The sequence below is a fragment of the Mesoplodon densirostris genome, chromosome 1, assembly GCF_025265405.1.
Source record: "Mesoplodon densirostris isolate mMesDen1 chromosome 1, mMesDen1 primary haplotype, whole genome shotgun sequence".
NCBI lineage: Eukaryota > Metazoa > Chordata > Mammalia > Artiodactyla > Ziphiidae > Mesoplodon > Mesoplodon densirostris.
In genome coordinates, this window is record NC_082661.1 from 75238126 (window position 1) to 75259744 (window position 21619).

The window sequence follows — 21619 nt, forward strand, 5'->3', positions numbered from 1 at the left end:
CCAGTCATTATTCCATAAGCATTTATTGAGCAACTGTATGAAAGTGGCAGCTGTGTGTGAAGGTGCAGAAGTACTGTGGTGGATGATTCAGACTTTGTAAATTTAAGGTGCAGTTCTAATTTCAAGCAACTTGGCACTATGGTATTTGCATGATACATTAAGAGCCTTGGAAAGGAAAAACATTCACTTCATCATGCTTGTGTTATTCCAGGCTCTTGACAGGTGGGGAAAGTTGTAGGCTGGTAAGCTTTTTTCTCTGTTACTCATAATGTGATGACTGTATTGGTCAATTGCAGGCTTTGAGGTTTGCCTGTCTTCAAGAGCTCGAATTTTACATGTCTTTTCCTTTTGCCTTTTGGCAATCCAGTCACAAGAGTTTGTTTAATAAACTGCATTTAGAAGTGGGTCCATGCGGTTTGGGTTTTAGATTTCTAAAGTAAACGTGCCTTCTGGTTTCCTCAAGCCATCACAAAGGAGCATTTAGTTCATTGGTTTAAGTCTTCCCATTTTAGAATAGCAGGAATCAGGAAGTGTAGTAAGCCAGGTACTTTTGCTTTGAAGATACTTAAAAATAGGACACAGCTCTGAGGTGGTTATTTCTGCTTCCCTGTTGAATTCTGACTGCTAGTCCATTAAGAAAAAAGGCCCCTCAATTTTCCTTTTGTCCTCAGCCATCATTCAGATGTTTTTTCTCTACTAAGATTCTAATAATTAAATCACAAATATAAGTTTAATGAAAACATTGCCCATAAACGGAGGCTTTTGAAAGTGTAATACATGCTAACATAGTCAATACACTTCAGAGTCAAATAGGGTTTCAGTAGTAACGTCACAAGATCATTTTTTGAAGAAGGAATTTATGCTATATTGTTCTTTCAATTGGTTGTTGCTTTGAGATTTGAAGAGTTCAGTCTCTTTGTTAAAGAGTTCCGCACATGCAGGTGTGCAGTTTTGAAAACTTATTCCACAAACTGAAGTCATTCCTAAGCATTTTCTTTAAAATATTTCTCTTAATAATGTATAAGTAAAAGACATAGCTGTCAATTGTCTTTTACTTAGTAGGGGAACTTTACCCTAAAGTTGTTAGTTGTAACGTGCTTTATGCTAAAAGCAAACACAGTGTAGCTGTTGAACTTTAGCGTTTTCCTTTTTAGTGTCTGGAATTGACACTGAATATAAGAGAGACTGCCCAGGCCAAAGATATTTGCTCTCTCCTTTGTTTCAGAGCAAAGTTTTATTTGTATATGTGTGTGAAAGAGAAATTTCCCAGGGCCGGGTAAGTAGCTGGCTTCCAGCCTGCAGTACAGTCTTGGTGTATTTGCATCTTCACGTAGAGGACAGTTGTTACCTGTCTCTCCAGTGCCAACTTCGGTTTTACCATGTCAAAACTTATTTCCACACAGGCCAGCTGCATGTTTTAATGATAGCCACTGTTTGGGTCACAATCCACTAGCAAAACCTTGGGGAAATCACACTAATTTTCCTTTTTCCTTTTCGTATAGAATTGGATCTTATATTTTAGTAACTGGTAGAGTAATTTTTATAACCCGTTTTGAACATTCCAGCTGAATAAGAAATTCTAGTTGTTCTCTCTCTTTCACTCTCACTCTCTCACTTAAAACACCTTTAAAGCTATGGGGGAAAAAAATCACTGGCAGTAGTTCTTTAAATAAGGCTGCGGAGTGCCTGTTTCACCTCTTAAATTAATTTTCTGTTCTGAGTACAGCTGAACTCTGAATACTGGAATGAATATAATTGACCCATAATAATTCCTGCTTATTACTTCACCTTGTCTAACAGCATGGAGCACAGTTCAGCACTCTTTTTGAACCTGGGTTTGAATCAAAGGGAGAATAGTTTTTCACTTAACCAAATGGAAGCACTCAGCAATGTTCATTACCTGTTCCTTTTCAGTACTAGAAAAGGCAGGGCTAGAATAGCAAGCCTTTGAAAGAAATGCCTTGCAAGAAATAGATACTTTCATCAACTAGTCAACGTGTTTCTCTCTATATTTTGACCCCAGAAACCCTGGAATCTCCTTAAAATAGCTTTTGGAGACAGGCAGCTAAAATTATATTTGTACATGATTCTTTAGAAGTCCCAACAGTTACCTGAATTATACCTTGATCCGTGGCACACCACAGTCTTGGAGAAAACATAAAATATTCCACATGCCTAAAATTGCCTGTTTTTCCAGAGGTTTTTGATCACTGGCTTTGGAAGTTTGAGAGCTCTGAAAATGGGAGACCTGGAGTAACATATTTTATGTACTAGGGAAGTTACAACTAGTAATTCTAGGGGCTTTGTGGATCCCAGCCATCTTTATAGAGCCCAGAGTTTATAGGTCCACCTCTAACTACACAACAGAGTCACCTTCAGAATTCTTGATGCCCATTCAGGTACCCAAGAGACAGTGGTGCAGATGGGCAAAACCCTTCCCTTTGGAGGACAGTGTGCTCAAAGCCAGCTTCTGGGAACCACTGCCTTAGACTGATGACTTAGGGGGCAAAGGACAGGGACTAATGTTAGTCAAGACAACTGTCTTCACCGAAACATATAAGGTGAAAAAGGACTTGTGGGATTCTTTTTTTTTTTTTTACGTCTTTTGATCAAGATTGCATAAAATCAGGATAAACTAATCAGTTTACAGCTTCACTCTTAAATGTCCTTAAATGCACGAGGACACTTTGAACATCTTCAAAATATAATTTTCTGAAAATCTCTGTAGTCGTAGACAAAATAGTTCATGCCTAAGTTGTCAGAATATTTTTGGATAGTCCCCAAATAAACCTTGCTTATATAACTTAGGTTAAAAGAGTTGTCCCATTTCCCTATGTGCCCAATTATGTCGTATCACCTTAGCTCATTAGTTAATTCCTCTGTGACTGTGGCTCGCTTATACCTCTGCTGTGTTCTCAAGAGAGGGTTTATTAATGCAGTGAGTTGACTGACAACGTAGAGAGGTCCATTGAATTCTCTGGCAAAGAGGGCCTTTTTTAGGGGTGGTAGTTGTGTAAAATCCTTAATCTACTTTAACACCCCCTCTCCCCAGAGACTCATTCCTTTGGGGCCCAACCCACCTAGATTAATTGCACTATGTGAATCTTCAGTTCTGAAAACTGCAATTATTCTTTATTCTGTTAAACATTATTTTATGTTGCCTTAGGAGCAAAAAACCCCAGTAAACCTGTTTTTCCCCATCCCTATTTTTCCTTTAGGTCAATAGTGGGGCGCAGATTCTTTTTTATCATTGGAACTTTGTACCTGTATCGCTGTATCACGATGTACGTTACTACTCTCCCTGTGCCTGGAATGCATTTCCAGTGTGCTCCAAAGGTAAGCGCCTCTGAATTACCATTTAGAGGACATTAAGCAAACAGTGATTGAACACCTGCTCTCTGTTACACATTCTCCTAGACACGTTCATATATGTTAACTGAAATCTAGCATGTTTTGTTTTGCTTTAGATCTTGGGGGGAAACCTTAAAATGTGTTCATAAAACTGATATGTTTTCTGCATAAAAAATTCATTTTCTGCTAACTGGAAGTTACTATTGGGTCTTTGACTCTGCATTTTTGCCTTCTCATTTGCTCATTCATGAATTCATTTTGAAAGTATTAAGTTCCTGTTATATACCAGGCACTGTGTAACAGCAATGACCAAAACAAAGTTCTGCTCCTCCGAGAACGTATATTCTTATTGAAGGATGGTGACAGTTAAATGAAGTCATAACTTGTTACACGGTGGTAAGTCAGGTGGCTATCAGATGGAGAACGGTAAAGCTGAGTAAGGGTGAAAGGGACTGTGAGGGTAGGTACTAATTTATAGACTGGTCAGGAAAAGCTTCTTCAATAAGAAAGCTTTTGGGCAGCCAAGATGAGGGAGTGAGCCATGTGAATGGGGTGAGAACTCCAGGACAAGGAAATAACTTAATCATAGTGCATTCAGGGAAGAGCAGGGAGACACGTGTGGCTGCATAGAGTTATGAAGAGTTGAGATGATGCAGCCACAGATCTCACAGGGCCTCTGTGCCCATTGTAGGAACTTGAACCTTGGTGGTGGCAGTGGAAATGAGGAGAAGCCGTTTGACTCGGGATGTATTTTGAAGGTAGAGCCAACAGGATGTGCTAATAAGTTGGATATGGGTTTAAGAGAAAGAAGTCAAGGATGACCTCAAAGCTTTTAGCAGCTGGAAGGATCGAGTGGCCTTTCACTGAGATAGAGTGTGAGAATGGATACTGAAACTGTTGTAAGCAGGATTTATAGTTTCTCCAGGTAGAGTCATTTCTCAAGAGAGCTGTTAATCATCTTAGACCCCAGTGTGCCCTGGTTTAAAAAGGAAACTTACAAATCATGTGCTTTCTGGGCAAGAGAATGAAGACTATCATATTTAACTGAACACTAAGCAGATGTCCAAGGTGGAAGGAAAAATAGAGTTGTTCTGAAGAAGTCAACAGTCTCCATCACCAAATATAGGTGCGGTTTGGAGAAGCTATAATTTTCCAAAGCCATCAAAGCAGAAAGTGTCTGTAATGAAAAGTGTACATATTGAATTTAAACATTGACTGATTTTTAGTGAAACTAATTTAAGTCATGGGAGAAGTTCAGAAGCATAATAAACACTTCTAAGGGGTTATTGCAATGGGTTAAATGAAGAAATGGCCACAGGAAAGAAGGCAAGCCCATCCTAGTAACGGGTGAGGTTTGCAGGGATGAAGTGCTATGATTACAGAAAGCATGTAAAGATTATCTTCTGTGGAAAAGTTGCAATTTTCAGAAGCCACAAGAGCAAATGTACTGCTGGGTAACCAAGCTACAAATGTTCACAGTGGAAGCTCTGGGAACAGCCCCTGTGTTCAGATGTCAAGACCTAAGACCCTTTCCTGAAGCATCAGCAGGCTATTGGTGCCTGGATTGTGGTTCAGTAAAACAAACACAAATCAATTTGTTTCAGTAGAGGTGATGTGGTCTTATAGAGCAAGAGGCAGAATTGCATTCTATTTGTGGTTCAGCCGCTGGCTTTGAGTGCTCCTTAGATTTTTGTGGTTACAAAACTATTAGATAATCTACCTGTCTCCTTTGTTGCTGACTCTATAGAATGCCCTTAGTGACTGAGAGCAATGACAGAACTGTGTATACTGAAGCCACTTGCTATGGAAGGTTATCTGACTAGTCACTGATGCCTCACATCACTTGTTACTTAGTGGATGTGATCACAGAAGCCATCACAGTGATAGGCCCTTAGTGAAATCCTTGGCTCTCACAGTTTTCCAATTGCCTTCCCCCTTCTCCATCCTATGGTTTACTTTAAGTCCTTGGCTTAATGATTTGCTTCTTCCCACACACCCAAGTCTTAGTTTGAAGTTGCAAAATTTGAGTTCTGAAAATTGTGTTTAAATAGATATTGACCTAGTTATTGGAACTCACATGAAATGATTTAGCTTCTCAAACCCCTTTTGCCACAGGAATGTTGGGCTGGCACTGCTACATTCCTTTCCCTGAGAAAGCTTCCCTCTCATCCTGGCCATAGAGGTCCAAAGGACTTCTCTTCTAAATTGAAGGGATGGTGTGTGGATGGTAAGGTTTCTGGTTTGGCAGCAGCCAAGTTGGGCTCTCTTGTACCTAATTTATTTTTGTGGGAAATGTTGTGTGGAGGTCATAGTTTGAGGAACCCTTGAGAACACTGAGCTCTGTCTGTTTTGGCTATTATGATCAATGCTTCTCTTCCTGGTTTTCCACATCTTCAGTTTCATATCCAGCAATGGCATAGAATGGGTCTGAAAACTGAGGAAATTACGAGGAACTAGAGTCTTTAGTGGTGTGTGATAGAGGGCCTCAATGAAATAGAACAGAACTAGAAAATAATCTGTTAATCCCAGCTCTCACTATTACCCTCCCCCTTCCCAGTTTTCTTTCAGCCCTCTTTTAAAATTTCCTTTCTTGAAGTTCTGTTTAACATTTATGCTGGGGCTTCCCTGGTGGTGTAGTGGTTGAGAGTCCGCCTGCCGATGCAGGGGACAAGAGTTTGTGCCCTGGTCTGGGAAGATCCCACATGCCGTGGAGCGGCTGGGCCCGTGAGCCATGGTTGCCGGGCCTGCGCATCCAGAGCCTGTGCTCCGCAAAGGGAGAGGCCACAACAGTGAGAGGCCCGCGTACCGCAAAAAAAAAAAAAAAAAAACACATTTATGCTGAGCATGGTCTGACATCTTAAGATATCAGTGACAGGACTGAGGAATTAAGAACTTAGAAAGTACAGAAAAAGCAAGAAGAGAGTCCTTCCTCTGTTCTGTGAAGGCATTTGGAATCAGATGCTATCGGAAATCTCAATACACCAACATTGCTGAAAGAAAGGGGAGAGAAGAGAAAGTGTGGCAGTATTTTAGCTCCTGGTTTAATTATGCCTTTTGATCCATCTACATATCTTTCTAGTAAAGAAATTTAAGTGTTTCTGCCCTTAGAAAATTCGAGTATTGAGTTGGGGTGGGTCAGTGGATAAAAAAATATTATTATAGTTTTGAAATGAATAATGTGTTCTTTAAACTGGGAACACAATGGTCAGGCGGAGTGTACGTACCTTTCTATTTGATCTCATTGTTGACAGTTGTTTGTACCAACCGCACCACCAGAAATTCCTGAAGGTCTGTGGCTGATCTGATAAAGCGCATGCTAGATTCTATCCTCCACATCAAGGGCTTTCACGTCATTTTATGTGGTTTGCAGTACGCCTTTCCTGAGGGGCACCTGAAATGAGTCCTGCAACTCTGTCAACAGTCCTTATCTTCTCCGGGTAGAGATCCTTTACTGCCTTCTAGACCCTGTCTTTTCAAGGCAGGGTCACCTGTTACTTGGCCTGTTTGGTTTAAGGACTGTCAATTCTTGATAAAATGCACATGTTCTCTTGGTTTTGCCAGCTGGGCTCGGCCTAAGCAAACTCTTGAAGAAAGTTGAGTTTCTTTGAAACCTCCAGTTTCGCACGCTGCACTCTAATCCTGTTTCATGTCATTTTCTGCTGCAGAGCCTTATTCTCAACTATCACCCGATCACGGTGTGTTTGCCTTTTTACAAGGGTCACCTGAATACCAGAAAGCTTTCCAGATCCATAAGATTTTTTTTTTTTTTTTTTGCGGTACGCGGGCCTCTCACTGTTGTAGCCTCTCCTGCTGTGGAGCACAGGCTCCGGACGCGCAGGCTCAGCGGCCATGGCTCACAGGCCCAGCCGCTCCGCGGCATGTGGGATCTTCCCAGACCGGGGCACGAACCCGTGTCCCCTGCATTGGCAGGCGGACTCTCAACCACTGTGCCACCAGGGAAGCCCCATAAGATATTTTTAATCAGGAAAGTTTTAGGCAAGGAATCCTGCCCTAATTCCCATTTTACCATATAGGATGGTTTCCCACCTGCTTTGGAGACTCAATTTCTCTACTCCTAGACTGTCTTCTCCATCTGTACACATCTTACCCTCCTTCACCACTACACATCTACTTGGACTAGACACTACCTGTCTACACCACCAAACAGTTTGCCACCATCATGACTGGCCTGGCCATGCTTCAGGGGCCAGTTGCCCAGAAGGATCATCACTGAGTATGAAAAGCACCGTATCTTACAACTGTGCCCCCGGTCCCAAGTGAAAATAGTCATTAATGGTCTTCCTATATTTCTCTTCTTGTGTATACTCTGACTCCATTTTATTTCTGAGTGTCATTCTTTGATTTTCTGAACCTATTCACTTGCTATTAGACTGATCGGAAACCCTCCATCCGGCCCTACAGTGTTTCAGTATTCCATTTTCCCGTGCATTCCATCTCAGTCCACTACTCCTTCCTGTATGCTTAAGGTTTGGGTTTGGGGGGGCGGTTTTTTTTGGGGGGGTTTAATACAATTTTTAAAGGTTACACTCCATTTACAGTTATTGCCAAATTATTGGCTCTATTCCCCGTGTTGTACAATGCATCCTTGAGCCGATCTTACACACAGTAGTTTGTATCTCCCACTCCCTCACCCCTATATTACCCCTCTCCCTTCCCTCCCCACTGGTAGCCACTAGTTTGTTCCCTATATCTGTGAGTCTGCTTCCTTTTTTGTTCTTTTACTAGTTTGTTGTATTTTTCAGATTCCACATGTAAGTGATACCCGTATGCTTACGTTTTAACGGGGTATGAACTTTTGACTGTTGCCTCAAACTCCTGCCCTAACCCATGATTGTTCCCCATGTCATCACGACAGCTTCTCGGGGCTTCTCCACCCTTGCCCAGGGAGCTCTCTCCTGACCTCCTGCCACAGCACACAGGTTATTGCTTTGGAGGATGTTTTTCCTGATCGAGCTACTCATTTTAAAGCTGCCAGTACATCCCTCATCCGTCATTTTCAAGCCTATTTAAATTAGTTAATGTATTGCAGTGCTTTTTAACTGTAAATGTTTTGATCAGATGTTAATACAGCTATATGCACACTTTAGGTTGCCCACCTAACACAAGGTACGAATACACTGTAGAGTATTAGTGATGTGGAGTGCAGCCCAATCAAGTATTAGCCATCTGAAACCCCAACCTCCCCCTGCAAAGAGGAAAGAAAGGAGCTTTGATCTTTTTAGTCCATAACTGTGGTGAAGTCATTGGTTATTAGTATTTTTAAAAGCTTTGCCCAAGGACACACCACCACTAAAATGTATTATTAGTAACATACTGAATAATTTAAAACGTATCACTAAAACTGGCCAGTACAATGAATAAAATTCAGTTTGAGTAGCTTCCCCCTTGGATTCTTTTTGACTGAAGTTAAAAAGAAAAAAAATCACAACCTGGTGGCCTTTCTAAATATCACATTAATTAGGCTAAAACATGATTTTATCAGCTTATAAATTTTTTTCCTGATCTTCTTGTGTCATTCAGCTCAACGGAGACTCTCAGGCAAAAGTACAGCGGATTCTACGGTTGATTTCTGGTGGCGGATTGTCCATAACTGGGTCTCATATCTTGTGTGGAGACTTCCTCTTCAGCGGTCACACAGTTGTGCTGACACTTACTTATTTGTTCATCAAAGAATGTAAGTAATAACTCATTCCTGCTTTATTGATTGTTGTAGTGGGCGGGATCCCTAAGCCCTGAAACTGATAAGAGTCCTTATTCTATTGGAATTGATAGCTATGGAAAGAGGGATATGTGTGTGTGTGTGTGACGTGTGTGTGTGTGTGTGTGTGTGTGTGTTTAAATCATTTCAACCAGTCGTATGTGATTTGAACACTGAAGGAAGGCTTAAAGCTTGGCCCTGTTTTGTTTTGTTTTTTTGCTGTATGTGGGCCTCTCACTGCTGTGGCCTCTCCCGTTGCGGAGCACAGGCTCCGGACGCGCAGGCTCAGCGGCCATGGCTCACGGGCCCAGCCGCTCCGCGGCATGTGGGATCCTCCTGGACCGAGGCACGAACCCGTGTCCCCTGCATTGGCAGGTGGACACTCAACCACTGCGCCACCAGGGAAGCCCGGCCCTGGCTTCTTGCTAACATTTAGCATGCCTCCAAAATGTCTCCCTCCTTGGTTAGTAGTTCTTAAGGTATGAAAAGCTATTTTAATGTTGAAACAAAGAAGAATTATTGTTAAGGTTACTGCAAAAAAGAATCAGTATGTTCCAGAGCCAAATGGAAAGGACTTTTGAATGAAATTTCCATTGTATGGAACATCCATTCCATCATCCCAAATACTTTGGTTAATATTTTCCCCTTTTTAAACCTTTTTTAACGTGTCCTTATCCCACTTTATTCTAGTTTCGTCACTTCCAGTAGCTTTCTGTGCTTTAATATGCATCTTCATGAAACAGTTTGCCAATGCTAACCATTTTCTTCTTAGAAAGCAACATGGAGATGAGAATGTGAAATATCTCCCCATATTTATATACTTAATTCCCATTATACAAAATTCTTGTGTATTCCAGTGGCTTTTTTTTTTGGCTGGAATAACGTCTTGTTCATTGTGAAGGAGGTTGTATTTGGTTTTAGCTGCCTAGCAGATTTCTGAGGCTTTGTATATTTGGACCCATTCTCTCAAAATCCTTTTGAAGTAGTGATGCTTCTCCCTCCATTTTTTCCAATCTGGTCGGTATTAACCTTCATCTTCAGTTCCAAGATACCCTATCCCCATGCCATTGTTCTTTTAGAGGCTTATCTCAATTGTCTTCACTTGCAGAGCATATCATGGAGGTCTTTGGGCAGAGACCAGGGGAAGGAGGCTCCTTGGTTAGTCCCCTTCTCTCCTTTCTTCTCTTAGTCTGTCATGGATCCAAACAGGTTTAGACCCATCAAAGTTTATCTTCCAGTGGTGCAGAAGTGAGTTCTTGCCCCATAGACTGCCCAGGGTTATAGGTTTTAATTCTGCTTTGAGGGCAATATGACAAAGAGAGGAGAGTCTCTGTAGTAGATGAAGTCTTTTTTTTTTTTTTTTTTTTGGTGACAATTGTATATCTTCTGAATTGTTTTCTTTCTGAATGCTACACACAAGCTTTGAGTTAGAAGAGCAGCATGTTAAGTGTTCGGCCTTTGTCATACTGTCTGACTGGAAGGCAGAGGGCCTTCTGCACCTTGTCCCATAGTTCTGTTCTTACACGGTTGGAGAGGGGTGGTGGAGGGGAGGAACCTAGCTCTGTCTGTGCGCCAATAACTCCCCCTTAAATTTCAATCTTCTGAAATTTCTAATTTCTAATACCTAGTTACAGGTTCTGGGTGGTGGGCAGAGCGATTTATGTTGTTTATAGGGCTCAGTCTTTTGCTGTGGAAAGTTCAGCAAAAACTGATCTGTGTAAGATCAGTCATTTTCCAGTCCAGAGGTTCATTTGGGTTGTAGGATCTTCTCTCTAATCTACAGATCATAAAAGCTTATAGAAGAAGAGGAGGAGGATGGGCTTCCCTGGTGGCGCAGTGGTTGAGAGTCCGCCTGCCGATGCAGGGGACATGGGTTCGTGCCCCGGTCCGGGAAGATCCCACAAGCCGCGGAGCGGCTAGGCCTGTGAGCCATGGCCGCTGAGCCTGCGCGTCCAGAGCCTGTGCTCCTCAACGGGAGAGGCCACAACAGTGAGAGGCCCGCGTACAGCAAAAGAAAAAAAAAAGGAGGAGAAGGATGAGGGCCGGGAGGAGTTACATGTTAGAGTGTTAGAGTGAAGCTACTGTGGGTGGAAAACATAAGGTAATGAAGAGAAAACATCCCAGGAAACTGAGAGTCAGTTTTATAAAATAATTGAAGACCAAGTGATATTACCAATAACAGCAAATAGACATAGTACTATTTTTCTGTGCCAGGCACTATTTCAAGGCCTTGATGCAAATTAACTCGTTTAATTCTTGTAGCTACCTCATGAGGGAAACACTGTTTTTCCCCATTTTTCAGAGGAAACTTAAGCATAAAGAAAGTGAATGAATTAAGCCACAGTCCACAGTTAGTAATTGGAGGATGGGGTATTCAACCTCAAGCAGGCTGACTCCAGAGGGTACACTACCAATTTCTTGGCTCTGTTTAGAATTTTTGGAAACCCAAGCTGTCTGATCTTATAGAATTGCTAAGAAATAGCCTGGATGTATTGCTTATTGTTGTACTTTCACCTCAGAGCAATAGCAGGGCAACTTTGTGTTTATTTCTATGCTTTAATAAAGGTTGATGCAGTATGTAGAGACATTTTCTTCCCCACATATGATTTGAGCTTGAGCTTGTTTAAATTGTATAAGTCTACATACAGCAAGGAAAGAATTACATTCTGCTTTTTCCTTTCTATTTCTTTTAAAATAGATCTTTATTGGAGTATAATTGCTTTACAATGGTGTGTTAGTTTCTGCTTTATAACAAAGTAAATCAGTTATACATATACATATGTTCCCATATCTCCTCCCTCTTGCGTCTCCCTCCCACCCTCCCTATCCCACTCCTCTAGGTGGTCACAAAGCACTGAGCTGATCTCCCTGTGCTATGCAGCTGCTTCCCACTAGCTAGCTATTTTACATTTGGTAGTGTATATATGTCAATGCTACTCTCGCTTTCTCCAAGTTTTGGTGAGAAACCAAAGGGCAAATCTGTAATGCTTGATACAAACCCAACTTTAGAATCAGTTCTGTACATAAACTGGGCATTCCATGTTTACGCCCGTTTCCTATGCAATTAGGAAAAACAGTTACCTTCTAAATTATACCATGTGTTGCTGTTCTGAGTAAGCATCGGTTCCAGTGGTTTCTTTGAACATTCTGCTTCTAGAATTAGATGCATCATTTGTATATTTTTTGCTTTCCTGCCTTTTGATCATTTTGGACTCTCCCTGTTTACTCCGTTGTTACGAGCAGATTTGAATTTAGTCATGAGAGTAGTTGAAAACGTGGGACCAGCATCATTTTGTGGATTAATGAGAGAGGGTCTTACCCAGGTGTGCAAATATTATCTTTGGGACTTAGGTTCCCTATAAAATTAGCCTGGAAAAATCAATGTAGCTCTTAAAACCAAATGTCTTGCTAGTCGAGGAAACTACTTTTTTTTTTCTTTTTTTTTTTTTTTACCTTGCTACTACACAAAGTCTATTGTCTCTATTATTCATTGACAACTAGGGCTAGGATCCCACACAGACAGTGGAGTTCATTAATAATTGTATCATCACCTCTCAACTCAAGGTTATCCCTGTGGGTAGAATGAGAGAACAGAGAGGATTACCATTTTGCCATTTCTATTTCAAAATAGTTCATATTAAATCTTTTCTTTGGGCCAGCCAGTGTGCTCAGTTAATGAGCAGTGATCCCAGTGTGGTAGCTCATAGAGAATACATTTTTATGTGCCAGGAGAGCAGTGCTAGGGCATCTAGCCATTCCTGAAACCTCATTTTCAGTTCCACGAGTAGTAAAGTGGGCCACCTCTTTACTCCCTACCTACTTCAGCTTTGCTTCTTGTGGATAAACAAATACAGCATAGTTCTGCTTTGCTCAGACATTTTGGACTTTTAAGGTAAATACCAGATGACCTGTTAGGAAGGGAAGTAGGGCTGATGGGAGGCTTCAGGGAGGGGTGAGGTCTGTGGTGCTGGAGAATGCATATTTAGTGAAATCTCCAGATTTCTGAATGTTACTTCAATTTGTAACATTCAGATCCCACCAGAACAGTTATGGGGACTGGATCTGGCCCCCCAGGCTACAGAAGTAAGGCCTCTCCTAGCTATAGAATTCTCAGATTTCCTGAGTTATCTGCTAGAACCTCATGGCAGAATGAACCAAGCAAGAGTTGGAAATAATGAGCTGCATGTTCAGAAATAGAAAATCAGACTTTCAAATGCAAATACAGGTTTATCATCTTACTGTTCCACGTAGGACTAAAAGAGCAACAGCTATTTAATTTTTATTTGAACCATGTTTGATTTGATGTGTCATGTCAAGTTCGGGAAACGGATCTTTTTGCTCTTCAACCATTCTTCCACACTTGAAAGTAAATATCACTATAAATATAAACACAGTTAAATATGAAATAAATTTTAGTTTATTCGATTATTATCTTTGTGAGCTAATAAAGCTTTAAAATAGAAAAAAGGAAACAGTTATTCAAAGAAAAGAGAAGTTACTAGAGATGAGCACTGGTTCCAGTTACACCTGTGTCATTACCACCTGTGTGGGAAGGCTGGGGGGCGTGCGATCATATTTAACCTCCCCAGTGCTTTAGTTCTCTCTTATAGCTGATCAGTGTCATGAACTTAGTGCCCTCTTTAGGTAAGGCTCAAACCCATAAGTGAATAGGCAAGAATCCCAAGCTTTACATAGGGAGTGTCTTATAGTTGCTATTGGCAATAACAGTATAAAATTGCTGAGAAACAGGCTTCCCTGGTGGCGCAGTGGAGGGGACATGGGTTCGTGCCCCGGTCCGGGAAGATCCCACATGCCGTGGAGCGGCTGGGCCCGTGAGCCATGGCCGCTGGGCCTGCGCGTCTGGAGCCTGTGCTCTGCAACGGGAGAGGCCACAACAGTGACAAGCCCGCGTACCGCAAAAAAAAAAAAAAAAAAAAAAAATATTGCCGAGAATCAAAATATTGCTAGCCACAAATACCATTTTTCTCTCCCTATAGAAATCAAAGTAAGTTTATATATAAGGCCTAAAATTACTCTTGCTTTCTCATTCCCTCCTCCACCCCACCGCCCCATTTTCATAGACAACGACCCTTTCGTTTTCTTTGTTTGGCCACACAGCATGGCTCATGGGATCTGAGTTCCCTGACCAGGGATTAAACCCAGCCACAGCAGTGCAAGTGCTGAGTCCTAACCACTGGACCATCAGGGAGTTCCTGACAACTATCCTTTCTTTTCACTCTACTGTTTCTCTTTCCAGTGGGGTCCCTACAGGAGCCAGCATGAGCCGATTCAAACCTAATGTGAAATATTTCTGTTCTCTTCCTAATTATTAAACACTGTGGGTAAGACCTAGAGTACATAGTGTTACCAACCGCCCCGGGGAATTACTAATAGACCTGTTAACCAACAGCACCCCGTCTCCCCCTGGCAACCGGAGCAAATCCCAGCCAGTTCACAGGGACTCATTTTGGGTTATCCATTCTCTCCTTCAGTGACTTCCTGGCCTTAGACTTTTCTCAGGTCATTAGGATAGACTGTCATCATTCAGTCCACCTCTGGGAGTCCTATTAACTATTACTTTTTCTGCTGTCCAGATTCGCCTCGTCACTTCTGGTGGTATCATTTATTCTGCTGGCTGCTGAGCGCTGCTGGGATCATCTGCATTCTTGTAGCACACGAACACTATACTGTCGATGTGATCGTTGCTTATTATATCACAACACGGCTCTTTTGGTGGTACCATTCCATGGCCAATGAAAAGGTGAGAGCAGTGACATTATCCTTGGATAATTTCTTTTCTTTAAATGCAGTGGACCCCTTTTCACACAGTGGCATTTCCAGTAGCTTAATGGGAATAACTGCCGTCGCTGCCTAAACGTGTGGTTTAGGTCAATTCACTTAAACTTATAGTAATGACTGCCTCTTAAAATAAAGAATGTCACAACTATAAATGATGTTCGAGGGTAAAAATGCTGTATAATTATAAAGCACGGTGTTTTACTAATTTCAGCTAATTTATAGGAGAATTAAAATTGAATAAAAGTTTAGGAACCTTCTCTGTGGAAGCATTGTTGTGCAGCTAGGTGAAACATGCCCTGCTCTTTTGAGGAAAAGACAGCAACTATTTTAAAAGTCAGGCAAAATGAGTAACTAATGAAGAGCTGGACTTTGTACATCTCTTGGTGATACTGTGCTCTCTGGCTTCCCTTCTTTTTTTTTTTTTGCGTTACACGGGCCTCTCACTGTTGTGGCCTCTCTCGTTGCGGAGCACAGGCTCTGGACGCGCAGGCTCAGCGGCCATGGCTCACAGGCCCAGCCACCCCGCGGCATGTGGGATCTTCCCGGACCGGGGCACGAACCCGTGTCCCCCGCACCGGCAGGCGGACTCTCAACCACTGCGCCACCAGGGAAGCCCTGGCTTCCCTTGTTATCCTTCCGTATTTGTTTCTGCAGCCTCCTGTTCCTAGATGACTTTTTTTTCTTCTCCCATTCATTCTGAAAGAGCTGGTTCAGATGCCATCTCTTCTGAGAAGCCTTTCCTAACTCCTGCTCTCTGCCTCTAGTCCCAAGATGGAATGATCCCTTCTCTGTGTCTTCCTAGCCTTAGTGTATGTCCTTGGTGTTAATAGAGTTAGTCTGCGGGCCATGACTCACTTATCTTGGGATAGTCCTGCCATATTGTCTGATGCATATAATGTTGGGAGAATTTGTGAGCAACTGAAATATGTAGTTTCCCCAAGGATCTAAATCCAGTTCACAGTTAGTGGTGTCCACTAATAAATGCCCCTCCTATGGATTACTTTACTTGTCTCCGTGGCTCTGTTTCCTATTTTGTCATCTCCTATTTCCATCTTCCTTCTTCCATTTCCATCTAGATGTCTACTGAAACCAATGAACCAAAATCTTCATTTTTCCCCTTGAATATGCTCAACCTTATGAGCTCTCCTTTCACTCTTCCATCTTCCTTGACCCACAGATCTGATCACTGACATATCCTGAAAATTTTTCCTCCTGGAGAGCTAGCTCTCCCACCCATTCTTGAGTCTCCAGTCTTACTGGAATTGCAGGCAGAAGATTTTCCTGAGAACTTCTCTGGTGGTCCAGTGGTTAAGACTCCGTGCTTCCAACACAGGGGGTGCAGGCTCGATCTCTGGTTGGGGAACTAAGATCACACATGCCACAGGGCACGGCCAAAAAGTAAAAAAAAAAAAAAAAAAAGAAAAGAAAAAAGATTTGCTTGAGCCACAGAGAGGGAAAGAGTGGAGGGGGTTGGAAGTGTGGCCAGAGTCCTGTCATAGTTAGGGGAAAGGAGCAAAGACAAGCATTGCCTTGCGATCCGGATTCTGCTGCTTTCCCTGTTCAGTTACAGCAAATGACAGTTTAATTAAGAAACAAATTAGGATGCAAATTGTGAAAAATATGTCTCATTTTACTTTTTTTCTATCTTTTACAGAACTTGAAGGTCTCTTCACAGACTAATTTCTTGTCTCGAGCATGGTGGTTCCCCATCTTTTATTTTTTTGAGAAAAACGTACAAGGCTCAATTCCTTGCTGCTTCTCCTGGCCACTGTCCTGCCCTCCAGGCTGCTTTAAATGGTCTTGCAAGAAGTATTCACGGGTTCAGAAGATTGGTGAAGATAATGAAAAATCTACCTGAGGAGCAAAACAAAGGCATCAGCTCTTAGACCAAAAGAGTTATCGCTATAACCAAAGGTATAGTGTTTTTTTTTTTGTTTTTTTTTTTTGTGCTGTACGCGGGCCTCTCACTGTTGTGGCCTCTCCCGTTGCGAAGCACAGGCTCCGGACGCGCAGGCTCAGCGGCCATGGCTCACGGGCCTAGCTGCTCCACGGCATGTGGGATCTTCCCAGACCGGGGCACGAACCCATGTCCCCTGCATCAGCAGGCGGACTGTCAACCACTGCGCCACCAGGGAAGCCCTGTTTTTGTTTTTATTTTAGGAGAACTGATTGCTAAATGAAGCAGACCAAATTTTGTGCAAATGATTAGGAAGATGAACGAAGTATTACCCTTTGACTGGTTTTTTATTCATCCTGAGAAAGTTATATTCTCCTGCAGGTATTCATTCGTTGGTCACAAGTCCTCAAACTGGGATTTTACTAATGAGCTTGTTTAAAGAGGTGCCAGAGAACATACTACTCCTTCCCTCATTCTTTCTCCACTAAAGCTCTCTACTTCAGAACTTTTTCAGGAATTTTTTTCCCTCCAAGGTCAAAAGAATTTGTTAATGTTTTAAATAAAAATCTGATATATACGGCCACTGTGTAAATAGAATCACCTAATGTTGAGAGTGATTTTTTTTTTTTTTTTTTTTTTTTTTTGCGGTACGCGGGCCTTGCACTGTTGTGGCCTCTCCCGTGGCGGAGCACAGGCTCCGGACGTGCAGGCTCAGCGGCCATGGCTCATGGGCCCAGCCGCTCCGCGGCATGTGGTCTTCCCCGGATCGGGGCACGAACCCGTATCCTCTGCATCGGCAGGCAGACTCTCAACCACTGCACCACCAGGGAAGCCCGGGAGTGATTTTTAGCATTTAGGCTTATCAGTGAGGGGGAGATCCATGGGTTGTGAGTGAACTTCAGGTAAACTTTGTTTCTGCTCTGTCAAGGGGAAGGTCAGGGTCAGGTCTGGGAATATGCGCTGCTGCTACCACCCAATGTACTATATCACTTTCACTTTATTATTTTTTTTAACTGATAATTTTATAACTTAAAAAAATGAACTAAGTAAATATAGTATTTGACACACCCACAGATTTTTACATGTGTGTAAATATTTCATTTTAAGATCTCTGTTGCAGACATACAGGAGACATGGGGCTATTTATGCTAATGAGGAGTCCTTCTGCTGTCCACCTGGTAACTTTGCACCTGTGCCCCCAGAGCAGTCAACAGTGTAGCACAGGCTGAACACACATAGCTGCATGAACTGATGCTCATGCCCTTGTGGGGAACAAGCCTGTGTTTCTCTCCCAGGTCACGCCCTGTGTGAGGTCTGTTTTAGAGCTGCAAATTGGAACTCAGAAATACAGTTGGTCACATTTCACTGAAACCCATTTCTTCCTAGTGACATTGTGCTTTATGGAAAAACCAAGATGGAATCCAAAAGTTTAATGCATCCTTGCCTTTTAGCAAGAGACTCCGTTTCTTATGTACTGGTCCTAAGGACACATACCACAATTGAGTAATTTTACTTTGACCCTAAAATTATACCACGGTGCTGCACTATAATCTATGGTTGGAATTGGTGTGTTAGTCGGTTACAGCTACTCAATAAAGGGGAATAATAGTTTCTAAAGTTCCTTCAGGTGATGCAAAAAAAAAGAAAAGATGGATTTTTAAAAATCTGACCAGATGTAGTGCATTATTTAATGCTGTTGAATCTTTTGGATAATTCTTGGCTTAATTTCTTTAGACTTCTAGTAACCGTAGGAAAAAATTTAAGGTCACAAAGTCATCAACACTAGTCAGAGAGTGGAGAGGCCAGGGGGGCTGGTAGGAGGCAGTTACATTTATACTGAAGGTGAAAATTTCTCCCCACTTAGAATGAAAAACATCCCTAAATTTGTCATTGTAAACAAGTCGGCCTTGATTCGGTACACAAAATTGACCTTTAAATTGTTGGAGAGAAGCACAATACAGATCTGTTCAGAAGGGTCATCATCCTTTGGTGCTAAAATTCTGTATATGTTTTCAGTATGGCTCTTTCTCTGTGTAAAAAAGAAACACTAAAGGTTGAATTCAAAGGCAGAAAGACAGACTAATCTGGTTATTTACAACAAGAATTGAAACCCTAAACATCCTTGGCAGGCTTTGGAATGCAAGAAGTTTTTCTGGTATTTATTATTAAGTAAGTCAGTAAGAAACATGTGTAGCTTACCTGCTGTGTTTAGCTATAATTCTACATAATTTTCACTTATTTTCATTTGTTAAATATTGACATCTGCGATAAGACAATGTGTTCTACTTGAAAACACTGATTTTAAATTTCTTTTGTCTAATTGTGAGGAAAAGTATCTGATACGGAAGCCTGGGTTTTGCTCTCCTAACATTGGTGTATTCCTTGAGCCTCGAATTCAAATAAAACAACCTGCTATACCTTAGAGCCTTATTCAGCTGCATCTTAGATAACCCAGTCTTCTTCAAATTAAGTAAGGAAAGGTGTTTAACCTTTAAAAATCATGGAGATCCTTGATTGTTGGAGATCCTTGAAAACAGTATAAACCTTGCATTTTAGTCAAATAATCCTGTTTTGTTTTTTTTTCACATAATACCATCACCTTTTAAAGAACTTTAAAAACATCTATGACCCCATTTGTGGACACTACTGCTCCCGTGTTCTTTACATGTATATGTCATAGCTCTCTAATAAATGCTGTGGAAGCATGTGCTATGAAAATAAGGGGGGGTGGGGAATATCAAAGTTTCAAGATGGGAAAATAAAAAACCCACTTACATTTAGAAAAGCAAACTTCAGTTTCAACCCAACATGCCACTTTGGGATATAAAACATAAACAATTACTAGACTTACTGTGGTGATCATTTCACAATATATACAAGTAAATCATTATGTTGTATACCTAAAATTAATATAATGTTATATGTCAATTATACCTTGATTAAAAAATCATAATTATGAGCTTGCCTTTTGAAACAATAAATTTTTGGAACTCCTTTTCCTTGCTAATCAATCTATAAGATCTTATTCGTTATCCTTGTTTTTGTAAGCCAGTACTCCTGTTTGAAGCTTTTTCTGTGATTAAGTCCTCGGTGCAGTATTTCTATAATAATTTCTGTAAATGATGCCACATTTTTTTCTAAATTCTTTCAAATGAAAATAAATTCCTTTCAGATTCTATTTTTTTTTTATCTCCTCCACTAGCTCTGAAAATAAAGCCTTCTTACCTACTCGGTTCCACCCAAAGTAATTTAGAATTTGTTATTTAATTTACTGGCATCTTGGGAAACAAGTTTTGCTGTGGAAGGAAAGTGGTAGTGAACTAGCCCGAGTTTCTAGTCTTGGTTGATGGATGACATCGCAAAGGTTCTTTGCTGTATAGCAGTGCCCCCTTGTGGAAATACCTTATATGACTTGGAACACAAATGCCACTTTTTAAAGTGTATTTTCGAGTTTTGAAAGGCATTTTAAAAATTATTTTTGTCAATAATCTGAAAGCATCATGCAAAAGGATAATTATTTTAAAGGCATTTTAAACCTTTCCCAAAGGGAAAATGTGCTTAGGTCACAGGGGGTTGCGATTCTAATCTTTTATAAGTTTGATCAAAGAAAACTTGCGGACAGTTTTTACCTCTCACCATCACAATCATTAATGTCTCCCTTTATAACTGCCTATACTTTGTTTACTTTGAAACACCAGGTTGGCTGTCTTTCTTGTGTGTGTGTGTGTGTGTTTTTTTTACGTGCTAGAACTCATGCAGTTTCTTTTTCAGTCGAGAGTTCACATCTTGTTCCTTGAATATTTTGAACATTTCTTTTAAAATTCTTTTATAAAATTTTTTTGTTTTGCACTGTAAAACTGATTAAAAGTTTAAGCTGGTCTTAACACACTCACTTCTGTAGTGTAAGGAAGTATGAGAAGGAATTTCTTAATAACTGAGTTTACATGGTTAAATCAAGCATATTATAGTTAATATGCCCTGTGTTAAAGGCTTTTCTATTTGTATGTATAGAGTCCTTTTTATTAATGTCATTGTGTTGCAATAATTTAACTCCTTTGACTTACTTGCTAAAAATATTTCTTCTATTAAGAAGTGCTCTTGACTTCAATACCTAAACACTGAAAATCATGTCAAAAGGTACCCAAAGATAAGTTTTTATATAGATACACATCTTGTAAGTTGTGATTTATTTTATGATTCATTTATCTAAATATGTTGTGTTCTGAATGAATCATGAATGAGAATAGTTCTTTATTGTGGAATTATTTATAACTGTCCTTTAAAAGAAAAAGAAGAAACTATAAACATATAAGTTAATCTAGTTGCCAAGTTGGAATTCATTATTTAATTTACCTCCTATGCAATGATTAATGCTGCAAAATGTATGGTTATGTTAGAGTATATTCACAAAAGAAATATTATTACAAGGTTTGAGAGGTAGCCAATTGCATCTTTTGGAAATTTACTGTACTGTTTCAATGTGTTAAGTGCCTTGTTGTAAAGTAAAATTTTAAGTCTAGAATTCATTATTTTCCTGACATATATTTTTCATTATCATATATACTGTATATTATTGTAATAGTTTTATTAAATGCTTAAGTTTTAATTAAATATGTAAATTTCAGAAGCTCTTTTCCCCTACCCACCAGTACCTTAATCATTGGTCTATCATATGGGATTTGAATTCAGGTTCTTTTTTTAAAAAGGGGAAATTATCTTAGTTTAGAAATATGTTTTCCATGCTTGTGCATTTGTGTTTATAAAAACATTTCAGGAGGAATTTAAGAGTGTAACTATAGTTTGTACTTCAAAATGCCATTTTACATTTACATTTTAAGTGCCTAATTGTTAGT

The 21619-nt window shown here is 40.6% G+C and overlaps 1 protein-coding gene and 1 non-coding gene across 9 annotated transcripts in view; one reads left to right on the forward strand and one right to left on the reverse strand.

Moving 5' to 3' along the window:
• Positions 1 to 20975, forward strand: part of SGMS2 (sphingomyelin synthase 2) — an 88869-nt gene extending 67894 nt beyond the window's left edge. For all 8 annotated transcript variants that reach the window (XM_060104647.1, XM_060104630.1, XM_060104637.1 and 5 more), the window contains 4 exons: positions 3219 to 3336; positions 8893 to 9046; positions 14665 to 14831; positions 16524 to 20975. In XM_060104647.1, the coding sequence (XP_059960630.1) occupies positions 3219 to 3336; positions 8893 to 9046; positions 14665 to 14831; positions 16524 to 16727 (643 nt within the window). In that variant the 3' untranslated portion in view covers positions 16728 to 20975. The remainder of the gene's footprint in view (positions 1 to 3218; positions 3337 to 8892; positions 9047 to 14664; positions 14832 to 16523) is intronic.
• Positions 14209 to 14279, reverse strand: TRNAA-UGC (transfer RNA alanine (anticodon UGC)). Its single transcript has one exon. It is a non-coding gene; the product is annotated as a tRNA-Ala (tRNA).
• Positions 20976 to 21619: the final 644 nt, after the last annotated feature.